The following is a 26,075-nucleotide window of genomic DNA, read 5'->3' as shown; positions in this document are numbered from 1 at the left end:
ATTAGTGACATGCACCCCATTATGCAAAATAAAATAATATAGTTATTTTAGTGTAGTTATAATAATAAAATAATATAAGTTATATTTTTATTGTTGATTTGTTTAAAGTTAAATGAAAGTAGCTAAAAGGTAGTTTTATTTATTATCATTTACTACTGTGATTATTGTTGAACAAATTAATTAATTTATTAAGTTTGATGAACGACATAAACTAAAAACCTCATGCATGAAGATTTCAAAAATGGGTTTCTTTTTGAAAAATCTCTTTAACAATAACCGATCTTAAACTAGTTTTTTTTTTTTTTTTTTTTTTTAAGGGGGTGGTTTAAAAAATAGTCTTTATATAAAATGAATCTTAAATATATAATACAATAGATTTCGTGACAGGATTGGGTAAGCCACGCTCATAACATGATGCTATCTGAGTAATTGTTGACTGGCTTATCAAGTATTCTCACTTCTTAGCTATCAAAATGACCGACCCGTTGGACAATCTAACAAGAATCTATATCTGTAAAATAGTCAGGTTACATGTAGTCTTGCTAACAGTCGTATCCGACATAGACCCCATGTTTACTTCTCAATTTTGATCTAGTTTTCAGCAAATCATGGGAACGAAACTATCCCTTAGCAACGCATTCTATCCTCATACTGATGGACAATCAGAGAAAACGATTCGTACCCTGAAGGATATGCTCTGAGCTTGTGTTATAGATTTCAGAGGCTATTGGGATGATCATCTACCTTTGATAGAGTTTACCTATAATAATAGCTATCAAGCAAGCATCGGCATTGCCCCATAAGAGGCATTATATGACCGTCTCTGTAGGTCGCTGATCTGCTGGAAAGAGATAGGTGGTAGAAAATTGTTTGGTCCGGATCTTGTAGATGAGACTACTACCAAGATAGTTAAGATCAGAAAAAACACTCAGATAGTTTAGAGCAGACTGAAGAGTTATACAGACACTCGGATGAGGGATTTAAAATTTGAGAAAGGTGATCGGGTGTTTCTTAAGGTCATTCATTTCCATAGAATCAGTAAGTTTGGCAAGAAGAGGAAATTAAATCTCTCGATCATTGGGTCATTCAAAATCTTAGATAGGATTGGTACATCCGTCTACAGACTAACACTACATCTAGAGCTATCTAGGGTCTATAATGTGTTTAATGTGTCCATACTATGCAAGTACAACTCGGACCTCTCACACATCCTGTCCCACGAGCCTCTTTCACTTCACGAGGATCTATCCTATGAGAAGGTATCGATAGGCATTGTAGACTGAAATAGTTACTTCGCAACAGAAAAATACTCAAGAAGAGGCCACTTGGGAACTAAAATCAAACTTCAGAACCCAGTACCTCCATATGTTCGACTGAGTGAGAGGGTTACAAATTTAAAGGATGAAATTTTTCTTAAGGGGGAGAGAGTTGTAATACCAGGCCCCGAAAATTGGCCGGAGATAATCTTTTTTATTTGTAAAAGTATATATATATATATAACAGTCGTAATATATATATATAACAGTCGTATCCGACATAGACCCCATGTTTACTTCTCAATTTTGATCTAGTTTTCAGCAAATCATGGGAACGAAACTATCCCTTAGCACCGCATTCTATCCTCATACTGATGGACAATCAGAGAAAACGATTCGTACCCTGAAGGATATGCTCTGAGCTTGTGTTATAGATTTCAGAGGCTATTGGGATGATCATCTACCTTTGATAGAGTTTACCTATAATAATAGCTATCAAGCAAGCATCGGTATTGCCCCATAAGAGGCATTATATGACCGTCTCTGTAGGTCGCTGATCTGCTGGAAAGAGATAGGTGGTAGAAAATTGTTTGGTCCGGATCTTGTAGATGAGACTACTACCAAGATAGTTAAGATCAGAAAAAACACTCAGATAGTTTAGAGCAGACTGAAGAGTTATACAGACACTCGGATGAGGGATTTAAAATTTGAGAAAGGTGATCAGGTGTTTCTTAAGGTCATTCATTTCAATAGAATCAGTAAGTTTGGCAAGAAGAGGAAATTAAATCTCTCGATCATTGGGTCATTCAAAATCTTAGATAGGATTGGTACGTCCGTCTACAGACTAACACTACATCTAGAGCTATCTAGGGTCTATAATGTGTTTAATGTGTCCATACTATGCAAGTACAACTCGGACCTCTCACACATCCTGTCCCACGAGCCTCTTTCACTTCACGAGGATCTATCCTATGAGAAGGTATCGATAGGCATTGTAGACTGAAATAGTTACTTCGCAACAGAAAAATACTCAAGAAGAGGCCACTTGGGAACTAAAATCAAACTTCAGAACCTAGTACCTCCATATGTTCGACTGAGTGAGAGGGTTACAAATTTAAAGGATGAAATTTTTCTTAAAGGGGAGAGAGTTGTAATACCAGGCCCCGAAAATTGGCCGGAGATAATCTTTTTTATTTGTAAAAGTATATATATATATATAATTAGTTTAATTTTTATTTTTATTTTATTTTATTTAGATTATTAAGAAAAATATATTAGGAACGAAATTGAAAACAATTTTGGAAAAAATGGGTGAAATTTTGACTCAGGTGGTGCTTTTAAAAGAAAACTTTAAAAAAAGAAGTAAAATCGCAAAAATGAGAAATTTGGCCACGTGGAATGGCTTAGTCTGCAGACATAGTGAACTAAAGCACGTCGTGTAGCAAGACACGCTGATATCGTGGGCCACGCGGGTGATCCGCGTGCTTTGCGATCAAACAGTCCTGATCACATCCCACGCGCACAGATGGCTATGATGCATTTCTTCTTCAGGCGCGATTGAATGAACGAGATCAATCACGATGAAACAGTTCATATTCGACCATGCAATTGGCCTAAACAAGCAGTGATCAGATGGTTCTCATCGCTCTACGTCGACACGAACTGACAGCCTAAATCGATGCGGGAGGAGTATTCAAACATCGTATCTCAGGGAACTATAACCCTAGTTGCACATATCCTTGTCGGAGAATAAGAACTAGACACTGGAGAAGGAGACCGACCCTAGCCGCCGCTGCACCAGAGCTACCACTAATCGCCAAAAAAAGTAAAATTTTCTCTTACTTGCTCGGAAGTTAATTTCGAGTCTCTTCATGGCCATATCAGAGCAAAAGGGATGGCAGGTGAGTTGAAAACTGCGGACAAAGTTCGGCAGAGTCGCTGCAGCCAAAACCCTAAAACCCCTCCTATGTCCTTCTCGTTTTTCGTTTCACACAATTTTTCGACCATTGTGTTCATCACTCTTTCCTGGGCAAGTTAGTCGAAGAAGAAACCCCAGCCGCAAAAGAGAACTGGCCAAGCCACCGCACTAGGAGACTCCCCCGTTAGTAGGTTTAGTTTCTTTCGATTTTCTAGCCAACCAAGGCCCCCTAATGTATTTTTTTGCAGGGTTATGTGCCAAACTGGCAAAAATTGGCCAAAACCGGCCAAGCCGAGGTGAATCACTGCTATGGGCGCCACCGTCGCCGTCGCTGTGGGCGCCGTTGCCGCCATGCTGAAATCCAAAAATTTGTTGGAAAGAGTTTTCAATATCAATTTTGGATTTTTAGAATATTTTTAGGAAAGTGACGAGTATTTTGATTCTTGCAAAAAAAAAAATTCAAAAAATCTGGGACCCATTAGGAGGCGTAGTAGATAGTATTGCGTTTCGAAACACCAATTCAGGTAAGAACCCATCACCTATTCTCTGTTCCGTGAATTGAGGGTTAATGATGTATAATTTTTTATTTTGTGAAAATTAAAAAAATTCTAAAAATAATTACAGGTTACTAGTGGAGTCGGAACTATTTAGTTCATATTTATCCTGATTTCTTGTTTATTTTTCTGTGCTGCCTCAATTACTTACTATTATATTGTGCGTGTTTAAATTGATAGTTTTTATAGTCTTCTCGATTATTTGGTTATTTAGTTCCTCCTACATCATTTATTCGATATTCTATTTATTTGGTTATTCGGCTATGCTAAATTATATCGTTTGCTTAAGTGTCGTTTAAATTAATCTATGAATATAAAATGAGATATTGTTATGCATTAGTGGTTATTTGGATGATGAGAATCTATGTAAATGAAAGCTTACCGGGTATCCTAGGAAAGGGTGAATGGACTCGGTATATAGAGAACCTTACCGTAGACATTACCTTAGTCAGATGGGGCTGAAAAGTCCCATACTGTAAGGATTTCGGGAAATATGGTTCACCCTCATACCGGATAGGATATCGAGGCGATGGTGTTTTTGGCACTCATTATCGGACCGGTATGGGGATGGCTGGGTCCAACCTTTTACTCGATTACCCAAATTTTCAAACTCCTTCTGATAGTCTCTGAGTGAACCTAATTGTTGAATTTTGGATAGGGCTTTGTCAAAATCCTCGCAGTTAGTAGGCTCAAACTGAGCCCACAACTCTTCGATAAATCCAACCCACGTCACCACTCAGCCCTCCTCCCCATAAGCCCGCTTTAGGCATTGCCACCATTGTTCCTAGAGTTGGGCTGGTATTTTCCTGAGAGCATGATGGATGAAGGCAGGAAGACAAAAAGGTTCGAATGGGGTCTCTGTCTTGAGATCAGACAGCAGTTGTACATGTTCAAGCTCAGTACTTACTCGACTTTTCTGGCCAAGGCACAGTTAGTAGAGAGGAACCTTCGCATTTTTCCTTTAACAGTGAGGAACCTCAGGCTCTCGGCTCCACAGTGCAGACCAGCACCTACTTCACCTGTTCAACAGAACAAGAGACGTAGACTGATGACTCAGGCTCCCTCACAGATTCCAACAACATGACGCGGTAGGACATGTCAGCACTGTGATAAGGATCTTGGAGATTGACCCTGCTATCGGCTCAACAACACCTGCCGCATATGTGGTAGTGCCCAGCATTATGTAAGGGAGTGTCCAAGGAACCAGAACCAGGTCAAACCTCCTATTTAGGGTAGGACTTACAACCTCACTCAGTAAGATATAGAAGCTGACCCAAACGTGGTACATGGTACGTACACTATCTGTAATCAAATTATACATCTTTTGATTGATACTGGTACCTCACATTCATTTGTTTCACATATTTTTACATCACAATTAAATGTATTACCAGAAAGACTTGATTCAATGTTGTTTGTGTTTACTCCTGGGCGTAGGACACTACTGAAATAGGTTATATACAGAGTATGTGTCATAGATATAGCAGATAGAAAATTGAGTATGGACCTAATAGAAATTGAAACGAGGGATTTTGATCTAATTTTAGGAATGAACTGGCTAGCGACGTATCACGCAATCGTAGATTGTTTTCATAAAAATGTTGTATTCAACCCTCATAATGAGGAGTCATTTACAAATTAATAAATTTTTTTAACATTTGTTCCCTTATGGCAAATTTTCCTATTATCAAGTGTTTTAACCCGACAGTTTCTCTTACTAGGTAAATCCAAGAAAAAAATTTGTATTCAAGAGATCCCGGTAGTTCGAGACTTTCTAGATGTGTTTCCGGATGAACTACATGAACTACTAGTGGACAGAGAAGTCGAATTCACCATAGACCTTCAGCCAGACACCCAGCCTATTTCGGTTGCTTCATACTGCATGAGTCGTGTTGAGATTTATTCGACATAGTGTGTCCCCTTGGGGTGCTGGAGTCACATTTGCAAGAAAGATAGATGGGATGTTGATGTTATATATTGACTACAAAGGTCTAAACAGGATCATGATCAAGAATAAATACCTCCTCCTCAGGATCGATGACCTTTTTTATCAGTTATAGGGTACCTAAGTCTTCTCCAAGATAGAACTGCGTTCAGATTACCATCAGGTAAAGATCAGGACATAAGACATTCCCAACACAGCTTTTCGAACCAGGTACGGACACTATGAGTTTCTGGTCATGTCATTTAGACTAATCAACGCACCAGCCATCTTCATGAATTTGATGAACAGGATTTTTAGATAATTCCTGGATCAGTTCGTCATTGTATTCATCGATGATATCTTGGTTTATTCAAAAAACAGAGAGGAACACGCTCGCCATCTGACTTAAGTATTACAACTTCTCAGAGAAAAGAAGTTGCATGCAAAGCTGAGTAAGTGTGGATTCTGGCTTGAGCAGACTACCTTCCTAGGGTATAATATCATATCAAAGGATGGAGTGTCAATGAACCCAAAAAAATTTAAAGTAGTGTTCGGCTAGGAGAAATTGACATCAGTCAAGGAAAGTCGTAACTTTATGGGGATGACAGGTTATTACCGTTGATTTGTGAAAGAATTTTCTAGCCTAGTTGCTCCTCTGACTCGGTTCACAAAAAAGAACGTCAAGTTTGAGTGAAACAAGAACTGTGAAAGAAATTTTTTAGAACTAAAGAAACGGTTAACTACCGCACCTGTGATGCCTCCTACCTAGGGTTGGGTTGTGTTCTGGTGCAGCATGGGAATGTCATAACCTATGGGTTCAGGCAGTTCAAGAGTCATGAGAAAAACTACCCCATCCATGACTTAAAACTTGTCGCAATTATCTATGCCTTGAAGACTTGGCGGCACTACTTGTATAAGGAGACCTTTCAAATCTATATTAACCATAAGAGCTTAAAACACATATTCACTCAAAAGGATCTCAACATGTGTCAGAGAAGATTGATAAAACTTCTCAAGGACTATGATTGCAACATCTTATATCACCCAGATAATGGCAATGTGGTAACCGACGCACTCAGCAGAAAAAGTGCAAGTATATTAGCTCACTCAATGGTTTCAGAATGCAGGGTAATAGGGTTCACACAACAGGTACGACTTCAGAACCTGAAGAGAGTCACATGTTTGGCCCACCTGACTATTCAACATGAGTTGACCCAAAGAATAAGGGAAGTTCAATCTGCAAATTCCACCTTAGCAGCCCTTAAAAAAGATGAAAAATAGGGAGTAAATTCAGAATTTTGAGTCTCTACCGAGAGGTTGCTTAGATTTCATGACAGGGTGTGTGTGTCAGGCGACAATGAATTGAAAAAGGACATCATGATAGAGTCTCATAGCTCAAAGTTTACTATGCATTCCGGAAGCACTAAGATGTATCAAAGTATGCGATCCCGATTTTGATGAAAAGAGATGTGGTCGACTTTGTTTTCAAGTGTTTGGTATGTTAGCAGGTTAATGCAGAGTATCAACGCCCAGGTGGGCTATTTTAGCCATTACCAATTCCGGAGTGAAAGTGGGAACATATCACAATAGATTTCGTAACAGGATTGCCTAGGGCACACTCAGGACATGATGTCATCTGGGTAATTATTGACAAGTTCATCGAGTCTTCCCAATTCCTAACTATCAGAATGATCGATCTCTTGGATAAGGTAGTAAGAATGTATATCCGAGAGATTGTCAAGTTACATGGAGTGCCAATTATAGTGGTGTCTAACAGGGACCCCAAGTTTACTTCTCAGTTCTTGTCTAGTTTTTAGTAAGCCATGGGGAAAAAATTGTCCCTTAGTATTGCATTCCACCATCAGACCAATGAACAATAAGAAAGGACGATCCGCACACTAGAGGATATGCTCCGAGCTTATGTTCTTAATTTCGAGGGCCATTGGGATGATCATTTATCCCTAATAGAGTTCGCCTACAATAACAGCTACCAAGAAAATATTGACATGGTTCTATAGGAGGCGTTGTATGACCGTTCATGCAGATCGTCAATCTGTTGGGAAGAAGTGGGTGATAGAAAATTGTTCGACCCAAATCTTGTAGAAGAGACTACAACCAAAATAGTTAAGATCGGAAAGAACATTCAGACGGCTCAGAGCAGACAGAAGAGTTATGCAGATACCCAGAGGAGGGATTTGGAATTTGAGAAATGTGATCAGGTGTTCCTTAAGATCACTCATTTCAAAAGAATAAGTAAGTTTGGCAAGATGGGGAAACTAAATCCTCGATTCATTGGGTCATTTGAAATCTTAAACAAAATTAACAATGCTGCCTATAGACTAGCACTGCCTCCAGAATTATTTAGGGTCCATAATGTGTTCCATGTGTCCATGCTACGCAAGTACAACCTGAACCCCTCTCACGTCCAAGCCCACAAGCCCTTTTTGCTCCAGGAGGATCTGTCCTACGAAGAAGTACTGATCAATATTGTGGACCGAAATAATAGAGTACTCCGCAACTAGAAAATTCCCTTTATTAAGGTTCTATGGCAGAATCACACACCGGGAGAGGCCACATGGGGGCTAGAATCAGACTTCAGAACCCAGTATCCCTAACTGTTTGATTGAGTGGGAGAGAAACATATTTGAGGGACCAAATTTTTTTTAAGGGATAGAGAGTTGTAATACTCTTAATTAATTTTAAAATGTTTAAAATTAGTGTATAAATCTAATTTTTGAACTTTTAAATTTTATATTTAATGTATAAAATTTAATTTTTAATTTTATAAGTTATTAATTAATATAAAAATGAAGAAAATTAAATGGAGGATGAAATTAAAAATAATTTTAAGAAAAAAGGGTGAAAAATTAGGTTTTTGAGGTGTTTTTAAAAGAAAAATCAGAAACTGATGGTAAAAATATAATTTTAGGAAATTGTGCTACATAGGATGCCCAGTCAGCAGCTTTGACAAACCGGAATGCGCCATGTGGCAAGCCACACTGACGCGGTGCCACGTGGGAGGCCACGCTGGCGATCCACGTGCTCGCGATCGAACGATCCAGATTCATTCCCGCGTGCACGAATGGTCCGGATCCGTTCCCTCTCCAGACGCGATCGGACAATCAAATTTAAACACAATGAACGGTCCATATTCATTTCCTATTTAAACGCGATCGGACAGTTCAGATCAAATCGCAATGTACCATCCAGATTCACTTCCTATTTAATCGCGATCGGACGGCTCAGATCAAATGCGATAGATAGTCCAAATTAAAAGGAGACGGATATAAATAATACTATTCACACCAAACCCTACCCCTAGCCGCCAAACTCCCTCGTTGGAGAAGAATACCTAGTCACTGGGAAGGAAGCCGTCGCCGTCGCTCCGCCAGAGTCACCTCTGACTGCCAAAAGAGGTAAAAAAAAATTTATTTGCTCGAAATTCGATTTTAAACACCCCCCATGACCAAATTGGAGTAAAAGAACCGGTGGATTGACCGAAAACTGCAGGTAAAGTCCGGCACCGCTGCCATAGGAAATTGCAATAATTGCATCCGATGATACCCTTTCTGATTCTCGTTCTGCGTAATTCTTCCACCATTGCAATCACCGTTTCCTTATCTACAGGTTGACTAAAGTAAAACACCCAACTGCGAAGGTGAGCCAGCGGAGCCACCGCACTGGAGAAATCTGCCTCCTGTTAGTTTCAGTTTTTTAATTTTTTTCAGCAAACCGAGGCCCCTTAACGTATTTTCTCATAGGGATTGGTACAAAACCGGCCAAATTCGACCAAAAATGGTCGAAAACGGTGTACCCGAGGCAAACCGCTACCGCCGCCGGCAGTGTCATCACCGAAGCACGGCGAAACCGCCGTGCCAGAATTCTAAAATTGGCTAAAAATGGTTTTAACACTGATTTTGGATTTTTTTGGGGTATTTTTAAGTCTTCGAAGCGTGTTTTAATCCCCAAAGAAAAATTCAAGGAATCCGGAGACCGCTAGTAGGCACAGTAAAAAAACTTAGCATTCAGACACCAATTCGAGTAAGAATCCTTCATTTTATTCCCTATTACGGAATTGAAGTTTAATTTAAAATAATATAGTATTTTATGTAGTTTAGAAAAAATCTATAATTAATTACATGTCATTAATGGAGGCGGAATTGGTTATTTATTACTGTTTGCCGTGTTCAGTTGATTGGTTGATTTTACAGTTTTCGAATGCATGATAATACACTGAAATTGGTATGATGATGTGATTGTGTTTCCTTGATGCATGTATTGCTTGTTTTATGTAATTACGGTTAAATTAGAAAACTGAAAATTAAAGGTAAACAGAAAATTGTTTAATTAAGTAAATAGATGAACGGTAGCCTTACTAGATATCCTGGAAGATGGTGGACAGACCAGGTACATAAAGAATCCTATCGTGAATGTTGCCTCATACCGGACGGGTATTGAGGGATGGTATCTTTTGGTGCTTATACCGAACGGGGTATGAGAATGACCCATTAATTGTAAAATGTAAAAAGAGGGTTCACGCGTAGTGGAGACATCTCTATGGACCCCCATGGATATTAGTAGGCTGATAAAAGGGAATGTTATTGTTCTGACTGATCGTATATGAAATGATGATATGTCTTATGTTATTGACTCTATAGGTTATTTTTAGAAATCCAGTTACAGTAAGTATATGGTAAATGATTTTATTTATGATAAACGGATTTGTTTAAATTAAGACGTTCATTAGTTATTTTTATGATTTCTACCAACTTTAATTTCTGTATCCGTGAGTAGTATGATATTCTTACTGGACTAGTGTATCTCACTCTTTCATTAACCATTTTAGATTAAGAGAACCAGGATCCGGAGCCCGATCCACAAGAGGGTTACGAGTAGGACATTTCGTTCGTTTACTTTTAATTTATTTCTTTAGTTATTAGTTGTTCTTTTAGAAGGATTATTCCTATAAGCCCTATTTGGTACTTTCAGTTATTGTGTAAGAAACATAAACTCTAATTTATTATTTCGCTTCCGCATTCAATTCATATTTATTTTCTTTCAAGTTCATGGGTCGTTACAATCTATACTTTCTATGGCATTATAAAAAAGATTTGAGAAAGTATTTGAAGTTTTTTTTATCTTCTGAAAACACAAGTGAAATGTGAGTTTAACTCATCGATAAACAAATAAGTTTTGTTCGGGGAACATATATGAAAGGTGAGTTTGATATTTTAGAAATAAACAAGTTGTGTCCAAATGAACATGTATAAAAAGTGAATTTGGCATTTTTATAGACAAATTGTGTTCAAATGAACATGTGCGAGAGGTGAATTTAGTACATTAATAAACACACAAGTTGTATTTGGTGGAAGATGTGTGATTGGTTAGTTAGGCACTGTGAACAATAGTGTGTGCAAAATTTTTGAAGAAATTTGTGAATAAAATCTCAAGTGGTTGGTTTGAAAAAAATGATAGATGCACAAGTGTTGTAATAGAACCTCTATAGAGAGTTCACAGTCTTTTTTCTTCTTACTATACAGTCTTAAAGATTCATTAACTAAGCCTCACTAGGTCATATATTAACTATTATTCTTGAAGTCGTACTTAAAAAGATTAGACTTCTATCAGGACTTGCCTTGAATAATTGAGTCACTAAAATCAAATTTTCAAAAAATATGGAGTTTAAATATTTGTGAGTATTTTTTAGAAATTCAAAAAGTGGGGTAGATTCTAAAATTAAATAAATAGAGAGGACAAAATGGGAATTTTAGGAAAAAAAGTTTTTTGAAATATAGAAGAGAAGGTGTTGGGGACAGAGAAAAGAAGAGTTTGAGAGAGAGATGAAGTCGGGAAAGAGAGAAAAAAGAGTTTGAGAGAGATGGAGAAGAGTGTTTAGAGAGAAAAAGAGATAGAATACAGAGATGAGAAAGAGAGAGTATTTTAAAGAGAAAGAGAGACTGGTTTTAGAGAGAGAAACATATTATAGAGAGAGAAAAAAGCGATTAGAGTGAGACATCAAGGGAAAAGAGAAAGATAGTAGAGAAAAAAAGAGAAAGAAAGTAATACATCAAGAGAGATATATATTATTTGAGATTCATATAGAAAAATTACATGCTGTCTTTAGCTTTACAATCATTTCTTTATATACGCCAAATGATACATAAAACTACTTCCAATCGTTGTTATTGTTGTGGAAGTGATGTTTCAACTGTAAATGGTGTCGGATGTAGGAAGAAGATGAACAGTTGGGTTGGTTCAGAGATGAAGGGTTCGGCTGATTCATTGTGAGGAGTCGCTCTGTGAAACTCTGCCTTTTTTCTTTTTATCTTCTTTTTTCCACTGCAGCCATTTCCTAACAATTCTTTCCCCTTGAAAATTAACCTTACCTCAAGGTTAAGATACAATTTTAAAACATTTGGTGTCAAATGATATCATTACTACTTATTGTATTATATTATATATATATTTATTATACTATAAAAGAACTTTATGTTGATCTTTTGCATTATTCTTCAGCTTGTTATCTAGAGATTGATCCCTTTCATTTTTTTTTCTTCTTCATCACATGTCTCCATTACCATGATTACTTTTTCATTACACCGAAGTCATGGTGAATATTTTCCCCCATATATATAGCAAAGATTATTTCTCCTTAATCTTGTATGATTTAAATTCCTCAAAGGTCTTGTTTTTTGAAAATTCTGAATTTTAACATAATTTTGTGATAGAAACACTTGTTTTAGAAGAAGTTATAAAGTACTTTGGCTTATTATATCGATTGATGACATCTACTGCTTGTTCTTGCCATAAAGCCAACTCAAATGCTTAAATCATAGTGTGTGGCCTGTGTATCCTTCCGTTGGTCGAACTTTATCATTTAGATCACTTGTAAAACTTGAGATGAAATATTTTTCAGAAAGTTCAAGGTTCTCTGTTAATATTTCTTTAAATATTTCTTGATACTGGAGGACGATATCTTCCTGAATTAATTTGTTGAATTCTTCCATAATATCAACTCTAACTAATCCTCCAAACCATCTACACAATTCCATCTCGAATACTTCTCATTCAAACATATTTAGGTTATTTGCTAACCCATAAAACCATATTTATGTCTTGTCTCTAAGATACAATGATGTTATTTTCACTTTATTTTCTTCTGAGATGTTGAAAATATGGAAATATTTGTTGCATCGTCTTGGCTATGTTCTAGGATTTTGTCCATAAAAAATAGGAATGTCAATCTTTGGGATAGATTATCAGTTTGGTTGCCTCTCTGATCCAAACTATCAACCCTAATTTTCGTAGTTTTTGGGTTTGGTAATATTTCTTTATCAATATTTAAATTAGAGGCGGAGGGATTTACAGGAGTGGTTGTTTCACCAATTCGCATACTGTTTTACACCATTTCGGTGAGCCTTCCCAGTTGTTGGCTAAATATAAGCAGTGGTCCGCTATGGCTTGGGTTTGCTATTGTGATTCATATATTTTGGATATGAAATTTGAGGATTTTTATTTATCTCACGTATATTTTTCTCTAGAGTTTGTATTTTCTATGGTTTGGACACTGTAGTTTTACCTTTATTTTTCACCATGATTATGAAATTTGCAAGAGTTTCATCAGAATAGAGGTGTTCTAATACCAAGTTATCAGGATTTGCCTTGGACATGAGATTCACCAAAACTAGAATTTAAAAAAAATATAGAGTTTAAATATTTGTGGGTATTTTTGAGAAATTTAAAAGTTGGTGTAGATCCTGAAATTAAAGAAATGGAGAGGACAGAATGGAAATTTCAAAAAAGAAGATTTTTTAAAGAGAAAAGAGAAGGTGTCGGGGAGAGGGAAAAGAAGAGTTTGAGAGATAGAAAGAGAGAGAGAATGCAGAGATGAGAAAGAGATGATATTTTAGAGAGAGAGAGAGAGAGATTAATTTTAGAGAGAGAAACAGACTATGGAGAGAGAATGAAGCTATTAGAGAGAGAACTAAAGGGAAAAAGAGAAAGAAAGTAATAAATCAAGAGATATAGATATTATTCGAGATTCATGTCGAAAAATTACATATTTTCTTTAGCTTTACATTCATTTATTATATACACCAAATGGTACATAAAACTCCTTCCTATCGTTGTTATTTTACCGAAGTGATGTTCCAACTGTAAATGGCGTCGGATGGAGAAATAAGATGAACAATTGGTTGGTTTAGAGATGAAGGGTTAGGCTAGTTGTAGTAACTGAAAAAAAAAAGAGTGGGGAAAACGACGTCATTTTGAAGAGGGAAAATCAGCGTCGTTTTGAAAGGGGAAAAACGATGTCGTTTTGAGGAAGCTGGTGGGATATAAATAGGGGACAGGAAAGGAAAGAAAGAAGGAAAGAGAAGAAAAAGAAAGAAAGAAAAGAGAAAAACAGAGAAAGAAGAGAGCAGAAAGGAGAAAAGAAGAGAGAAAAGAAGGTTCCAGTAATAGAAAGAGGAGAGTCGAAGCGGAGAGGAGTGAGAAGGAAGAGAGAAAAAGACAGAAGACGGTGACAATGCGATCGACATGAGGAAAGAAGATGGAAATTGGAGCTACAGTAAAGTTTAAGTTTCATGTATGGATTTGAGATTTGAATGCTGATGAGAAATCTGGTTTGGTTAGAGACATAGTGTTAATTTGTGAGTGTAAATGGAGGTGGCGGTATACGGAGGAGGCCGTGGAGGAAGTGAGTGTGCAGTGTGAGTGAAGTATGTGAGAGAAAGCAGGTCCGTGTGAGCACCGCGGGAGGAGAAAGATGGAGGAAAGCGGTGTGAGTGAGGTCAGAGAGAAAGGGAAGGATGCGGAGTGAGTGTGCGGTGGGAGTGAGGCGTGTGAGAGAGAGCAGGTCCGTGTGAGCACCACGGGAGGAGAGAGAATGAGGAAGGCAGTGTGAGTGAGGTCCGAGAGAGAGGTAGGGATGCGAAGTGAGTGAAGTCCATGAGAGAGAAGGATTGCAGTATGAGTGAGGTCCGTTAGGGAGAGAAGTGTGATTGTTGGGGCTTTGCGAGGGAGAGTAGGTTCAGGTAAGCATCGAGGGAGGAGGGAGAAGGAGTAGGTGGGGTGAGTGAAGTTAGTAATAGAGTGAGGGTGCAGTGTGAGTGAGGTTCGTGAGGGAGAGGAGTGGGATTGCTGGGGCTTTGTGAGAGAGAGTAGATTCGGGTGAGCACCGAGGGGGGGAGAGAGAAGGAGTAGGCAGTGTGAGTGAAGTCTATGATGGAGAGGGAATGCAGTGTGAGTGAGGTTCGTGAGGGAGAGGAGTGTGATTGTTGAGATTTGAGAGAGAGAGCAGATTTGTTTGAGTATGCCTAGAGGAGACCGCAGGATGAGAGAGAAGGAGGAACGTGATGTGAGTAGGAACACTTAGAGTATGCCACAGGAAGAGGGAGAACAAGGAGCGGTGGGAGGATTGAATTAGTGTAAGAAGAAGAAAGGAAAACGTGGTTGGGAGACCTGTGGAGTGTGCATGGTGGGAATTACATATAGGTTGTCGTAAATTAGTGGTTGACAAGGGAAATTTACGGTTGTGTGCTTGTAAAATGTTACTGAGTACCCTATAGGGGGACGCCGACATTGGTGGTCACGAATAGAGAGAGTAGGTTGGCCACCAATAGGGTGTTAGTCGGGAGATCCCGACGGACAGGAGGCTCGGTCGCCGATATTGGTGACAGGAGAGAATGATAATTGTGTGTGTGTGTGGCCCGTTAGGGGTCGAGAGGTGGATAATGGTCGCCGATGTTGGTGACGAAAAATAATGATAACTGTGTGTGTGTGTGGCCTGTTAGGGGTCGAGAGCTGGATAATGGTCGCCGATGTTGGTGGCGAGAGAGAATGATAACTGTGTGTGTGTGTGTGGCCCGTTAGGGGTCGAGAGGTGGATAATGGTCGCCGATGTTGGTGACGGGAGATAATGATAACTGTGTGTGTGTGTGGCCCGTTAGGGGTCGAGAAGTGGATAATGGTCGCCGATGTTGATGACAGGAGAGAATGATACCTGTGGGTGTGTGTGGCCCATTAGGGGTCGGGAGGTAGATGATGGTCGCCGATGTTGGTGACAAGAGTGAATGATAATGGTGTGCGTGCGTGGCCTGGTAGGGGTCGATAGCGGATGATGGTCGCCGATTTTGGTGATGGGTGACAATGTTGATACGCTTGGGGTGGCGTGGGGGACGGTCACCCTTGATAGGTATGATCGTTGAGATACCGGGGTAAGCTTTAGTCCTAAGTAGTCTCATGGTGATAGTAAGGTAGGGCTTGGGCTAAATAATGAATTATCGGTAGAAATATGGGGTTTTATATTGTTGCATCTCATACTTGTAACTTAATTTTTTACTGTACTGAGTTATATGAACTCACTCTTTATTATTCACAAATGATGTAGGAACGGAGTCTGAATCGAAGTTGATGGTGTCCGACCCTAGTGTATAGAGTGACAGGATAAAGATTTTCTTTTTCTTTTGGCAGAATTGAGTGTGAAAAAGTTGATAGTAGTGTAGATAGTGTGTATGGTTGTACTTTATGCGATGTCTCGTGCATGATTGTAGGTTTATCTTGACTTTGAATAAGAGATCGTGATAGTGTTGCTATGTGCATGACTGATTTGATTATGGAATTGGTTTGTCTTAACTACGTCATTAGAAGTGAAAAGAGAAAAAAGAAAAAAAAAAAGCGGAGCATTAGACTAGTTCACTGTGAAGAGCTGTTCTGTGAAACTCTTGTCTTTTTTCCACTGTAGCCATTTCCTAACAACTTCATTGGCATTTTAAACAATTTGCACATAGTAAGTAGTTAAATACTCTCACAAGAGAACTTGTCTACTTTGGTCTAAACATCATATAAAAAAATTTAAAATTTACTTAAAGATTTGAATTTTTAATAATCCTATTCACTATCTCCTCGGTTTTCCTACACCTTGGGACAATTTTTATTGTATATAAGTTTATTTATTTTATTTTTTCATAATTGCAATATTTACCTAAATTTTACTTTATTTTTTAGAGTTAATTAATAAGTTTAATTCAAATACTATAAATAATTATAAATCAGGGTATCGTAGTTAGTACTGTTTTATTTCTTATTTAGTTGAAAGATATTTATTACATATTTAGTTGGTTACTTTAGAAGAATTTTTAATGATAAGAAAAAGTCAAACTTTCTTAATTTTTTATAATATGGTAAATAAAATAATGTTTTTATTTTCTCTAAATTTGTAGTTACAATATGACTTTTATTAAAATAATTTTTTATCAAATATTAAATATTTTATCAAAAAATAATATATATATATATATTTTTAAATTTCATCTTTTTATTTTTTTTGGAATTTTTAATTCTTAATATTAAAAATCAAAACACTGATACATCGAATCCACCACCGACGTGCACACACATTTATACAACAAATTATATATTGATTTTGATTCTTTGAATCGACATATATCACAATGATCTAAGCTCTTAGAGTCATCACTTGCTATTATAGTAAAATTAAATTAAATTTAAAAAATAAAAAATATATATATTAATTGTACTGAATATATTAACTAATTAAAAATCAAAGAAAAAAGTGTATGATAATAGCAACAATATTGAACTTGAGTAAGTGAAGCTTCAAAATTACAAATACGTAAATAGCGTGAAGTTTAATTTGCTGAATAACAATGTCAGGTTATATAAATTTTATTATCATTACAAAAAACATTGTATGTAATTAGTTAACCTTCATGAGTGCAAAGATTATGAATAAGAATTACAACATGTATTATAATAATTACAACAAGTCACACCCTTTTCGTTAAAATAAATAATTATTTGAAGCTTATGTTGTCTTTCGTGTTGTTGCAGCTAAATTTTCTAGCAAATTAATAGGCTTTTGTTTTTTGTTTGTTTTTTTTTTTTTAAAAAAAATAATAATAAGTCTATATTCATTTTCAAAATATTACGTGATACTTGATATGAAATTTAATTAAATTATAAAGTGTTACAGATAAATAAATTTGACACATAAAACTTAAAAGTTGATATTTTTTTTATTTTCATTAACAAAATGAATGTTTTAAAAAAATATGGGAATTAATTTGGTCAAAAATTAAAATAATAATTATTTTAAACAAAATAAATAGCACAATAACCATACCATTATTTTAGCCTCATTTTTTAAGTAATATCCTAAGATATATACATGTATATTTTCATAAAGAAGTTAAATACCATTATTTAGGTACATGAAATATTCATGGAGATATATAAAAATTATATTTTGAAGAAAAATTAAACCACAAACAAATTGTACTATCACAATTTGATTCAAAAAAGGAGATAATGTATTAATAAAAAAAAGTTCAAATTGTTCGCTTCACTGTCTCAGTTCAAATACTATCCAAACTTTTAAAATTTTCTAAACAATTATTAGAGTATATGATATCATTATTAGATACCCATGTAGTAAATGATGAATCCACATTAGCATCTGAGTTTTTTTTTTTTTTTTAAATGATATAACAAAAAGTCCTTACATTATTCCAAAAAATTTAAAAATTTAATTAAAATGTAATATTTATTTTTAAAATTTATTCGAATAAACTCTTACCATATCAATTGGATGTTTAATATTATTAAAAAAAAAATACTTATACAGCATAAGACGACGAGTACATGTATGTATCAAGTTTTTAAAATATTGTCATTATGAAGATCACGTGATTGATTTTAACATTATTAATCTATTCTTATACATTATTGTATTTTTAATTGTTATTGAGTCAGGTGACGACGCCTAATGAAGGATAAAAAGCACTATGACGACATTGGTGCTAAAGATTTTCTTCTCATTTATGTATTCTTGTTAACTTTTTATAAATTTATATTTAATTTATTATTATTTGGAGATAGAAAAAATCAGAAGAAAATGAAAGAAAGGGGAAGAAATAGTGGCCACGTGACTACCATACTTGTAACATGTTTAAAATATGATGCTAACATGGGATACGTGGGTCAATAATACAATCATTTATTTGCAATGCTAAGAATGAGTTAGTGATAAAGGACTTTTGCAAACAAAATTTAAAAGTTCAAGTTATAGATTAAAAAAATAGTATACGGACTAATTATAACTTTTTTAAATATTACATGAGCTTTTTGATGCATTACCATATTATGAATATAACACCCAACAAAAATAATAATAATAAAAATTTGTGTATAATTAAATAATTAATAAATATAATTTTTTATTAATTTATTTTATTTAGTTGTATTTTATTTTATTTAGAGTAAAAATGAAGTAAAAATTGAATGAGGATGAAATTGGAAACAATTTTGAGGAAAATGGGTAACAATTTAAATTTTGGGGATATTTTTAAAAGAAAAATCGGAAACCAATGGTCAAAGTGCAATTTAGAGAAATTCTATCATGTGGGACGCCCGGTCAGCAGCCCCGACGAACCAGGACGCGCCATGTGGCAACGGGCACTGACACAATGCCATGCGGGAAGCCATGCGGACGATCCGCGTGCCCGTGATCGAATGATCCAGGTCCGTTCCCGCGCGCGCACAGACGATCTGGATGCACTCTCTCCCAAACACAATCGAACGGTCAAATTCAACTTCAATCGGAAAGTCCATATTAGATCGTGATGGACGATCCAGATTGGATCGTTGTCCAGATTCATTTCCTATTTAATCGCGATCGAACGTTCAGATCAAACACAATAAACGGTCCAGATTAAAAGCGGATAGATATAAATAACTCTCATTCGCACCAAACTCTAATCCTAGCCGCCAGACCCCATCGCTGGAGAAGACAACCCACCCGCCGGGGAGCAGACTGCCGCCACTCGACGCCTCACGGAACCTTTTTTCGACCGTCAAAAAAGATAAAAACTTTTCATTTTGCATGAAATTCAATTTTATGCTAATCCATGGCCAAAACGGAGCAAAAAGACCGGCCAATTGGACAAAAAATGCCGGGAAGCCCAGCGGCACTACCGCGGAGAATTTCATAAAATGCCTTCGATGGAGCCCTTCCTGATTTCCGTTCTGCGTAAAGTTTCTACCGTTGTAATTACCGTGTCCTTTTCTACAGGTTGATCGGAGCAAAACACCCAACCACAACGTGAGCCTGAGGAGCTGCCGCACCGGAGAGCCCCGCCGCTGATGAGTTTTGATTTTTTGTATTTTTTCGGCCAACCGAGACCCTTTAACGTATTTTCTCGCAGGGATCGATGCAAAATCGGTCGAATTCAGCAGAAAATGGTCGAAAATAGCCGACTCAAGGCGAACCGTCGCTGCAGGCGGCAACGCCGTCGCTGGAGCACGGCGGAGCCGCCGTGCCGGAATTCTGAAATGGTCAAGTGGGCCCTGGGACTGATTTTGGGTTTATTTGGAATATTTATAAGTACTATTAGCGCATTTCGATTCCCGAAGAAAAATTCAGGAAACTGCCTATAGGTGCAGTAAATAGCTTAGCTTTTCGGGCATCAAATCGAGTAAGAATCTCTCACTCTATTTCCTATCATAGAATTGAAGTCTAAATCAATAATAATATGATATTTGTGCAAATTAAATAAATGTGCATAATTAATTACGGATTGCTAATGGAGCCCGAACTGAAAATTATTCTTTGTTGATTTCTGTTGATTTATTTTACAATTTAAAAGTATAATAGTATCTGGTTTATCAACTTTATAGTTTGAATGTATGAATTACTACCTTACGTGGCTACTGTTTGATTGAAAAATTGAGATATGATTGCATCCCTTGATGCATGTTTTTTTGCTTACTGATCATAGTTGATTTTGAAAATGGAGACTAAAAAAAAACAAAAAAGTTGTGTGATTAAATAAACAGATGAAATGACAGTCTTAGTAGATATTCTGAAAGATGGTGGACGAACCGGGTACATAAGGAACTCTACCGTGAATATTGTCTCATACTAGACGGGGTATGAAGACTTGGTAATTTAGTACTCATACCGGACGGGGTATGGGAAGGACCCGCTTCACCCTCATACCGAATGTAGTATTGAGGTTTAATAATTTGACGCTCATACCGGACGTGGTATGGAGACGGCCAGTAATCGAGATTGTTAAAAGAAATGGGTCATGTGTAGCGGAGACATCCCTATGAACCCCCATAAATAGTAATATGCTGGTAAAAATGTGACAATTATTGTTTGATTATTTGACGATGTGTATAGATTTATGATATGTGCTATATTGCTGATCTTGCATGAAATTATAATTCGTATGATATTATTGTTTGCATGGGTTGTTTTCATAAATTTCACTATGGTAAGTGAACGATAAATGATTTTATGATTGATAAATGGATTTACTAAATTTAGTCCTCCATTAGTTATTTTTGTTTTTATACCCACATTTATTTATATGTCGGTGATATAGTGTGATATCCTTACTGGGTTAGTATATGTCATTCCTTATTTAACCATTTCAGATCAAGATGACCAGGCTTCAGAGCCCGATACGCAAGAAGATTGCGAGTAGATGCTAGATATTTTTTCTTTTCTATTTATTTCCTTATTTATTGTATTTCTTTCAAAAAGGTGAATTCTGTAATGTTGTTTAGTACTTTTAAGTTATTATATAAGGAATATAAATTTTAATTATTTTATTTCGCTTCATCACTTAAGTTATTATCTATTTACTTTGAATTTTCAGGATCGTTACAATGAAAGTGTTGTTAATGTGACAGCCAAATAGCTCCCATGTGACTGCAATGCTCACAGTGACTTGGCCTCTTTCATTTTTTATTTTTTTTAATCTTCAAATAACTATAAATGAAATATAAAATTATAAAAAAAATTAACAAAAAAATATAAAACTAAAAAAATGTCGTTCTAAAGCTTTTTAGCCATCACTCAAGTATCATGTCACATATGCAAAAAGGCATATTAGCGATGCCAACACCAATTACATGGTCACGCTAACAATACTTTTTTTAACTTTGATGCCCATGTGGATACATCTTGTGCTAATATAAATCAACTAAAATTAGTGATACTAATCAATTTGGACAAAATTTAAAAGTACAGTTTATATTTTAATTTAAAAATAAAACTAAAAGTTGATTTATATATATATATATATTTTTAAATAATAGAACTTTTTGATGTATTATCTAATTCATGAAATTAACTCTAAGAATAGATTAAACTTTACTTTTATGAGTTTATTTTGGTTAAATTTTTTTTTTTTTTTTTTATATATATTTAAAAAAGCTTGATATAAAAAAAGATAATATTTAGCACTTTGGCTAACAATCTCGCTTTATGACAAAAAGCAAGAATTTTAGAAGTTTACTTCACCCATGATGAAAAGATATTGAATGTAGTTATAGATGGAAGCTACACATGATTGCCTGGCATTCCTTTCATGTAAATAGATTATAAAAAATAAAAAATAAAAAAAAATTTATAATTAATGTGTGCAATAATTTAAATATAATTAATTTTTTTTAATTCACTTTATTTACAAAGTTTAATTAATTCTAATGGAATCTTAAATATGTTATTTATAAAATTCTTTTAGAACTTATCTAAAAATTGTAATTTTTACGTTTAAAAAAAAAAAAAACTTACAAAAATCATTTATATTATAAAGTTTTATAATTTTTTTCCAAAATTATTTTATTATGATCTCGAAGAAGAAGGGGAAGAAAAAGTGGTTCTTCCTTTTCAGCTCCCACCAAAAATATTTTGATTTAACAACTTTTGTGACCATCACAATCTCAGCTCTCTTGACCCATCGTCACCGTCCACGTGTCCACCAGGGGACCCACGAGTCCACAACACTTTGCCGGTCTTCTGTTTCAAAACTAAAAATAATCGAAAATTAAAGGGGGAAAAAAAAAACAAAAACAAAAACAAAAAATAAAAACCAAACCGCCGATTGCTCGTTTCTTTTTCCTCTCTCTCTCTCTCTCAATTTCTCCTCAAATTCTTGCTTTGTTCTTAGATTCCTGTTTGGGCTCTAATCAAACCCCAATCCGATCCGCACTCCCGGTTTCCGTCCCTGTCTCAAGAAAACACTTCGATTTTTCTCGAGAAATTTTGGGGATTAGGAGCGGGGGCGGAGAATTTAACAAGAAATTTCAGAAAAAAATAAAGTATGAGCTTTCAAGATCTTGAGGCAGGGAGGCCGTTGGCTTCAAGGCGGGATTTGATCAACGGCAAGCAGGACCCAACGCAGGCGGTCGCCTCCGGAATTTTCCAGATCAACACTGCTGTCTCTACGTTCCAGCGACTCGTCAATACCCTCGGCACGCCCAAAGACACGCCGGAGCTTCGTGAGAAGCTGTGAGTCTCTTCGCTTTCGATTTCCTTCTTTAAAGATTTATTTTTTATAGTTCTGATTGATGATCGAGAGTCGTTGCTTTATTTGCTATAATTCTTTCGTGTCAGTGTCGTTTCTTAGGTTTGAAGCAAGGATTATATCTTAATTTTCGAATCCCTGTAGTTTAAGTATGATAATTTTGAGGTCGATTTCACAGCAAATTGGCAATGTTTATTTCCCTTATTGTCTTGCTCGATAGAGTTTATTTTATTTTATTTTTTTTTGAGAAAATTGCTCGATAGAGTTTATGGAACTGGTTGTTTGCGTGAAAACGAGAGAGTTTGCTTTGAAATTGGGTACTGAAAAGAAGCCTGTGGGCTTAAGTTATTATTAGGTGATATAGGAGTATTCCATTAGGTAAGGTCGAATGGTAGAATTCATTGGTAATTGGGACACAAAATAGAATTTCTGCTTTTGGGATGGCAATTTGTTGGTCGTGTTCTCCTTCAAGTTGATCGTGTGCTTCTTTTTCTTTTTCTTTTTCCCCATTTTCTTTCGATATTAGTATTCTCGTGAAGTAACCGTGGATATCAGTTAGCATGTTTTCTCTCTTTCTTTCTCTCTCTCTCTCTCTCTCTCTCCTTTTCTTTTAGTTCAGCACATTTTTAGTCTGTGTTTTGGGTCAAGGCCTTTTTCTTTTCTTTTGTGCGCAACTTGTTAGCCCCAAAGAGCGTCATATAATTTTTATCATTGTTTATTATTCACTATTTTGAGGGCTTGCATGCTGAATGTTTTTAATATACAGGCACAAAACAAGGCTTCATATTGGGCAATTAGTGAAGGATACTTCAGCAAAACTTAAACAAGCTAGTGAAATAGATCATCATGCTCAAGTTAGTGTAAGTATGCTCATGGAAACTCACTGGTTGATTGAGTATTAAAACCCTTCTCTCTTTCTCTCTCCCTCTCTCGTGCGTGCGCCTCTGCAGGAATCATGCCTGCCTTGCGAATGTCTGAAGCATTGATATGATTTGAAGTGTTTCTATTCTGGCCTTAAATGATACTTTGTTAATTGCAGCCAAGCAAGAAGATCACAGATGCTAAACTTGCAAAAGACTTCCAAGCAGTTTTGAAAGAGTTTCAGAAGGCTCAGCGGCTTGCTGCTGAAAGGGAAACCGCATATACCCCCTTTGTTCCGCAGGCTGTTCTTCCTTCCAGGTTAGGCCATTTTCAAAATTTACTAGTTCAGGAGTTGCCGTAGCATGTTTATAAGGAACAATATGATAATTGTGATAAACCATTCACAAAATATTTCTTACAACTCCTAATGTATATTATCTGGCAGCTGTTAAGTGTTTTTTGCATTTAACTCTATGGGTTTCCCATGTCCTAATGATGTGGATTTGTTCTTCTAAATACAGCTATACTGCCAGCGAGCTAGATATAACTTCGGATAAGACTGCAGAACAACGGGCTCTTCTTGTGGAATCTAGAAGGTTGGTTCTGATTACAAATTTGTCCTTGTAATAGCACCATTGAGTCGGTGGTGTTCTTTTCTGATGTATATAGTTATCTTGAGGCATCTTTTTATGTGTACGATAATATGCATTTTAAATAGTTTGCAGCTTTTTGTTTAGGTCCTGAACCACTGATAATATGCATTTGAACATGTATTATGTGTATATAATTGATGTATATTTTTTAGAAGCAAAAGGAAAAGAAAAAGATGTAATTATCTTCTTTTCTTTGAGAACCCGTTAACGAATTGTTATATTCACGTGTTATCACGGAATCAACTAGTCAATAGACTTGTGATGAAGGCCTCAATTGATAAAATCTATCATGAGGTTTAATGTGACCTATTCTTCATTATGTGTATGATAGTTTTAGGTTCAAGTGACAAAGTTGTGGTAAAATCTTTAAATCTGGAACTAGAAAATCTAAGAAATTCTAAACTTTCGTTTCCTCTATCTCTCTTATTTTATTATTATTATTATTATTTTGCTTGAAATGCTTCAAAAACTTTTAATCCTGCAGACAGGAAGTCTTGCTATTGGATAATGAGATTGTGTTCAATGAAGCTATCATTGAGGAAAGAGAGCAGGGAATACAGGAAATCCAGCAGCAAATTGGTGAAGTGAACGAGATATTTAAAGATCTTGCTGTGCTCGTCCATGAGCAAGGAGCTATGATTGGTATGCCATCTCTCATCTTTATGTCAAGATCTCTTCCTTTTGTCTGACTTTAGGTCGACTTTTCTCATGTGCAATTGTTTCCATCTTGCAGATGATATCGGCACCCATGTTGAAAATGCCAATGCTGCTACAGCACAGGGGAAGTCACATCTTGTGAAAGCTTCAAAGACGCAAAGATCGAATTCATCTCTGGTAAATTATGAAGTTCTGATCATTTTTGTTCTTAGGATGATAGTAGGTATAGAGCATCGTGACTGCTGGCCACTCCCCCGGGTTTAGTTTTTCCTTAACGTTATGGTTGGATGAAATACATTCCCAGAAAACAAGAGTTTTCCAATAAAAATGTGGATTACTTGCTCTAGACGTATGAAGTCCTTTTTATATTGTATCTGAAAAGTGAATGGGGAGAGGTTTTTTTAACTCGTGTAAATTTTTGTTCTTACTTTTTTTTTTTTTTTTTTTTTTTTTTTTTTTTCTTGTTTCAGGCATGTTTGCTGTTGGTGATATTTGGAATCGTGCTTCTCATCGTGATCATAGTACTTGCAGCTTGATTAGAACGGTCATCTCATAATATCAGTTTTTGTAAGAATGCGCGGCAACACAAGGGCGATCTTTTTATGGGAATTAGTTAAAAGCTTGTTTTGCTGTGATGTCATGCAAAACTGGGTGTCACTTCCGATCTGGATGAGTATATATAATGTATTATTGATTCTAAAGTAATGTTTATTGAGTTGTTTTATTTGTGTAAGTTGGCTGCCATGCCAGGTTTCTTCAGAAAGTTTTAAAAGTGACAATAATGGAATACTAATTCTTTGGTTTTATTACGTCAACATGAATTTATTAGAGGATAAACAGATATATATTTCTATATACGTGTATATACGGAAATGTATAGATATATTAATTTAATCTTTAGATAATTTTTTTA

At 36.0% G+C, this 26,075-nt stretch overlaps 1 protein-coding gene across 1 annotated transcript; it reads left to right on the top strand.

Moving 5' to 3' along the window:
- Positions 1 to 22,640: 22,640 nt before the first annotated feature.
- Positions 22,641 to 25,971, top strand: LOC110824495 (syntaxin-22-like). The gene is made up of 7 exons (XM_088216376.1): positions 22,641 to 22,975; positions 23,758 to 23,851; positions 24,031 to 24,170; positions 24,374 to 24,448; positions 24,990 to 25,147; positions 25,239 to 25,339; positions 25,633 to 25,971. Exons 1-7 carry the CDS (start codon positions 22,788 to 22,790, stop codon positions 25,696 to 25,698), a joined length of 822 nt encoding a protein of 273 aa, XP_088072502.1. The 5' UTR covers positions 22,641 to 22,787; the 3' UTR covers positions 25,699 to 25,971.
- The last annotated feature ends 104 nt before the right edge of the window (positions 25,972 to 26,075 follow it).

The sequence above is a fragment of the Carica papaya genome, chromosome 3 (assembly GCF_054855325.1).
Source record: "Carica papaya isolate Zhongbai chromosome 3, ASM5485532v1, whole genome shotgun sequence".
NCBI lineage: Eukaryota > Viridiplantae > Streptophyta > Magnoliopsida > Brassicales > Caricaceae > Carica > Carica papaya.
Note: the sequence above shows the minus strand (reverse complement) of the source record. Positions and strands in the feature narration are given on the sequence as shown.

What these genes read in the sequence shown, in the direction of transcription:
- LOC110824495 (XM_088216376.1), top strand. Translation starts at nt 22,788, where the DNA reads ATGAGCTTTCAAGATCTTGAGGCAGGGAGGCCGTTGGCTTCAAGGCGG. An exon ending in CCGGAGCTTCGTGAGAAGCT is followed by an intron (nt 22,976 to 23,757) that starts GTGAGTCTCTTC and finishes TTTAATATACAG; the next exon opens with GCACAAAACAAGGCTTCATA. An exon ending in AAAGATCGAATTCATCTCTG is followed by an intron (nt 25,340 to 25,632) that starts GTAAATTATGAA and finishes TTCTTGTTTCAG; the next exon opens with GCATGTTTGCTGTTGGTGAT.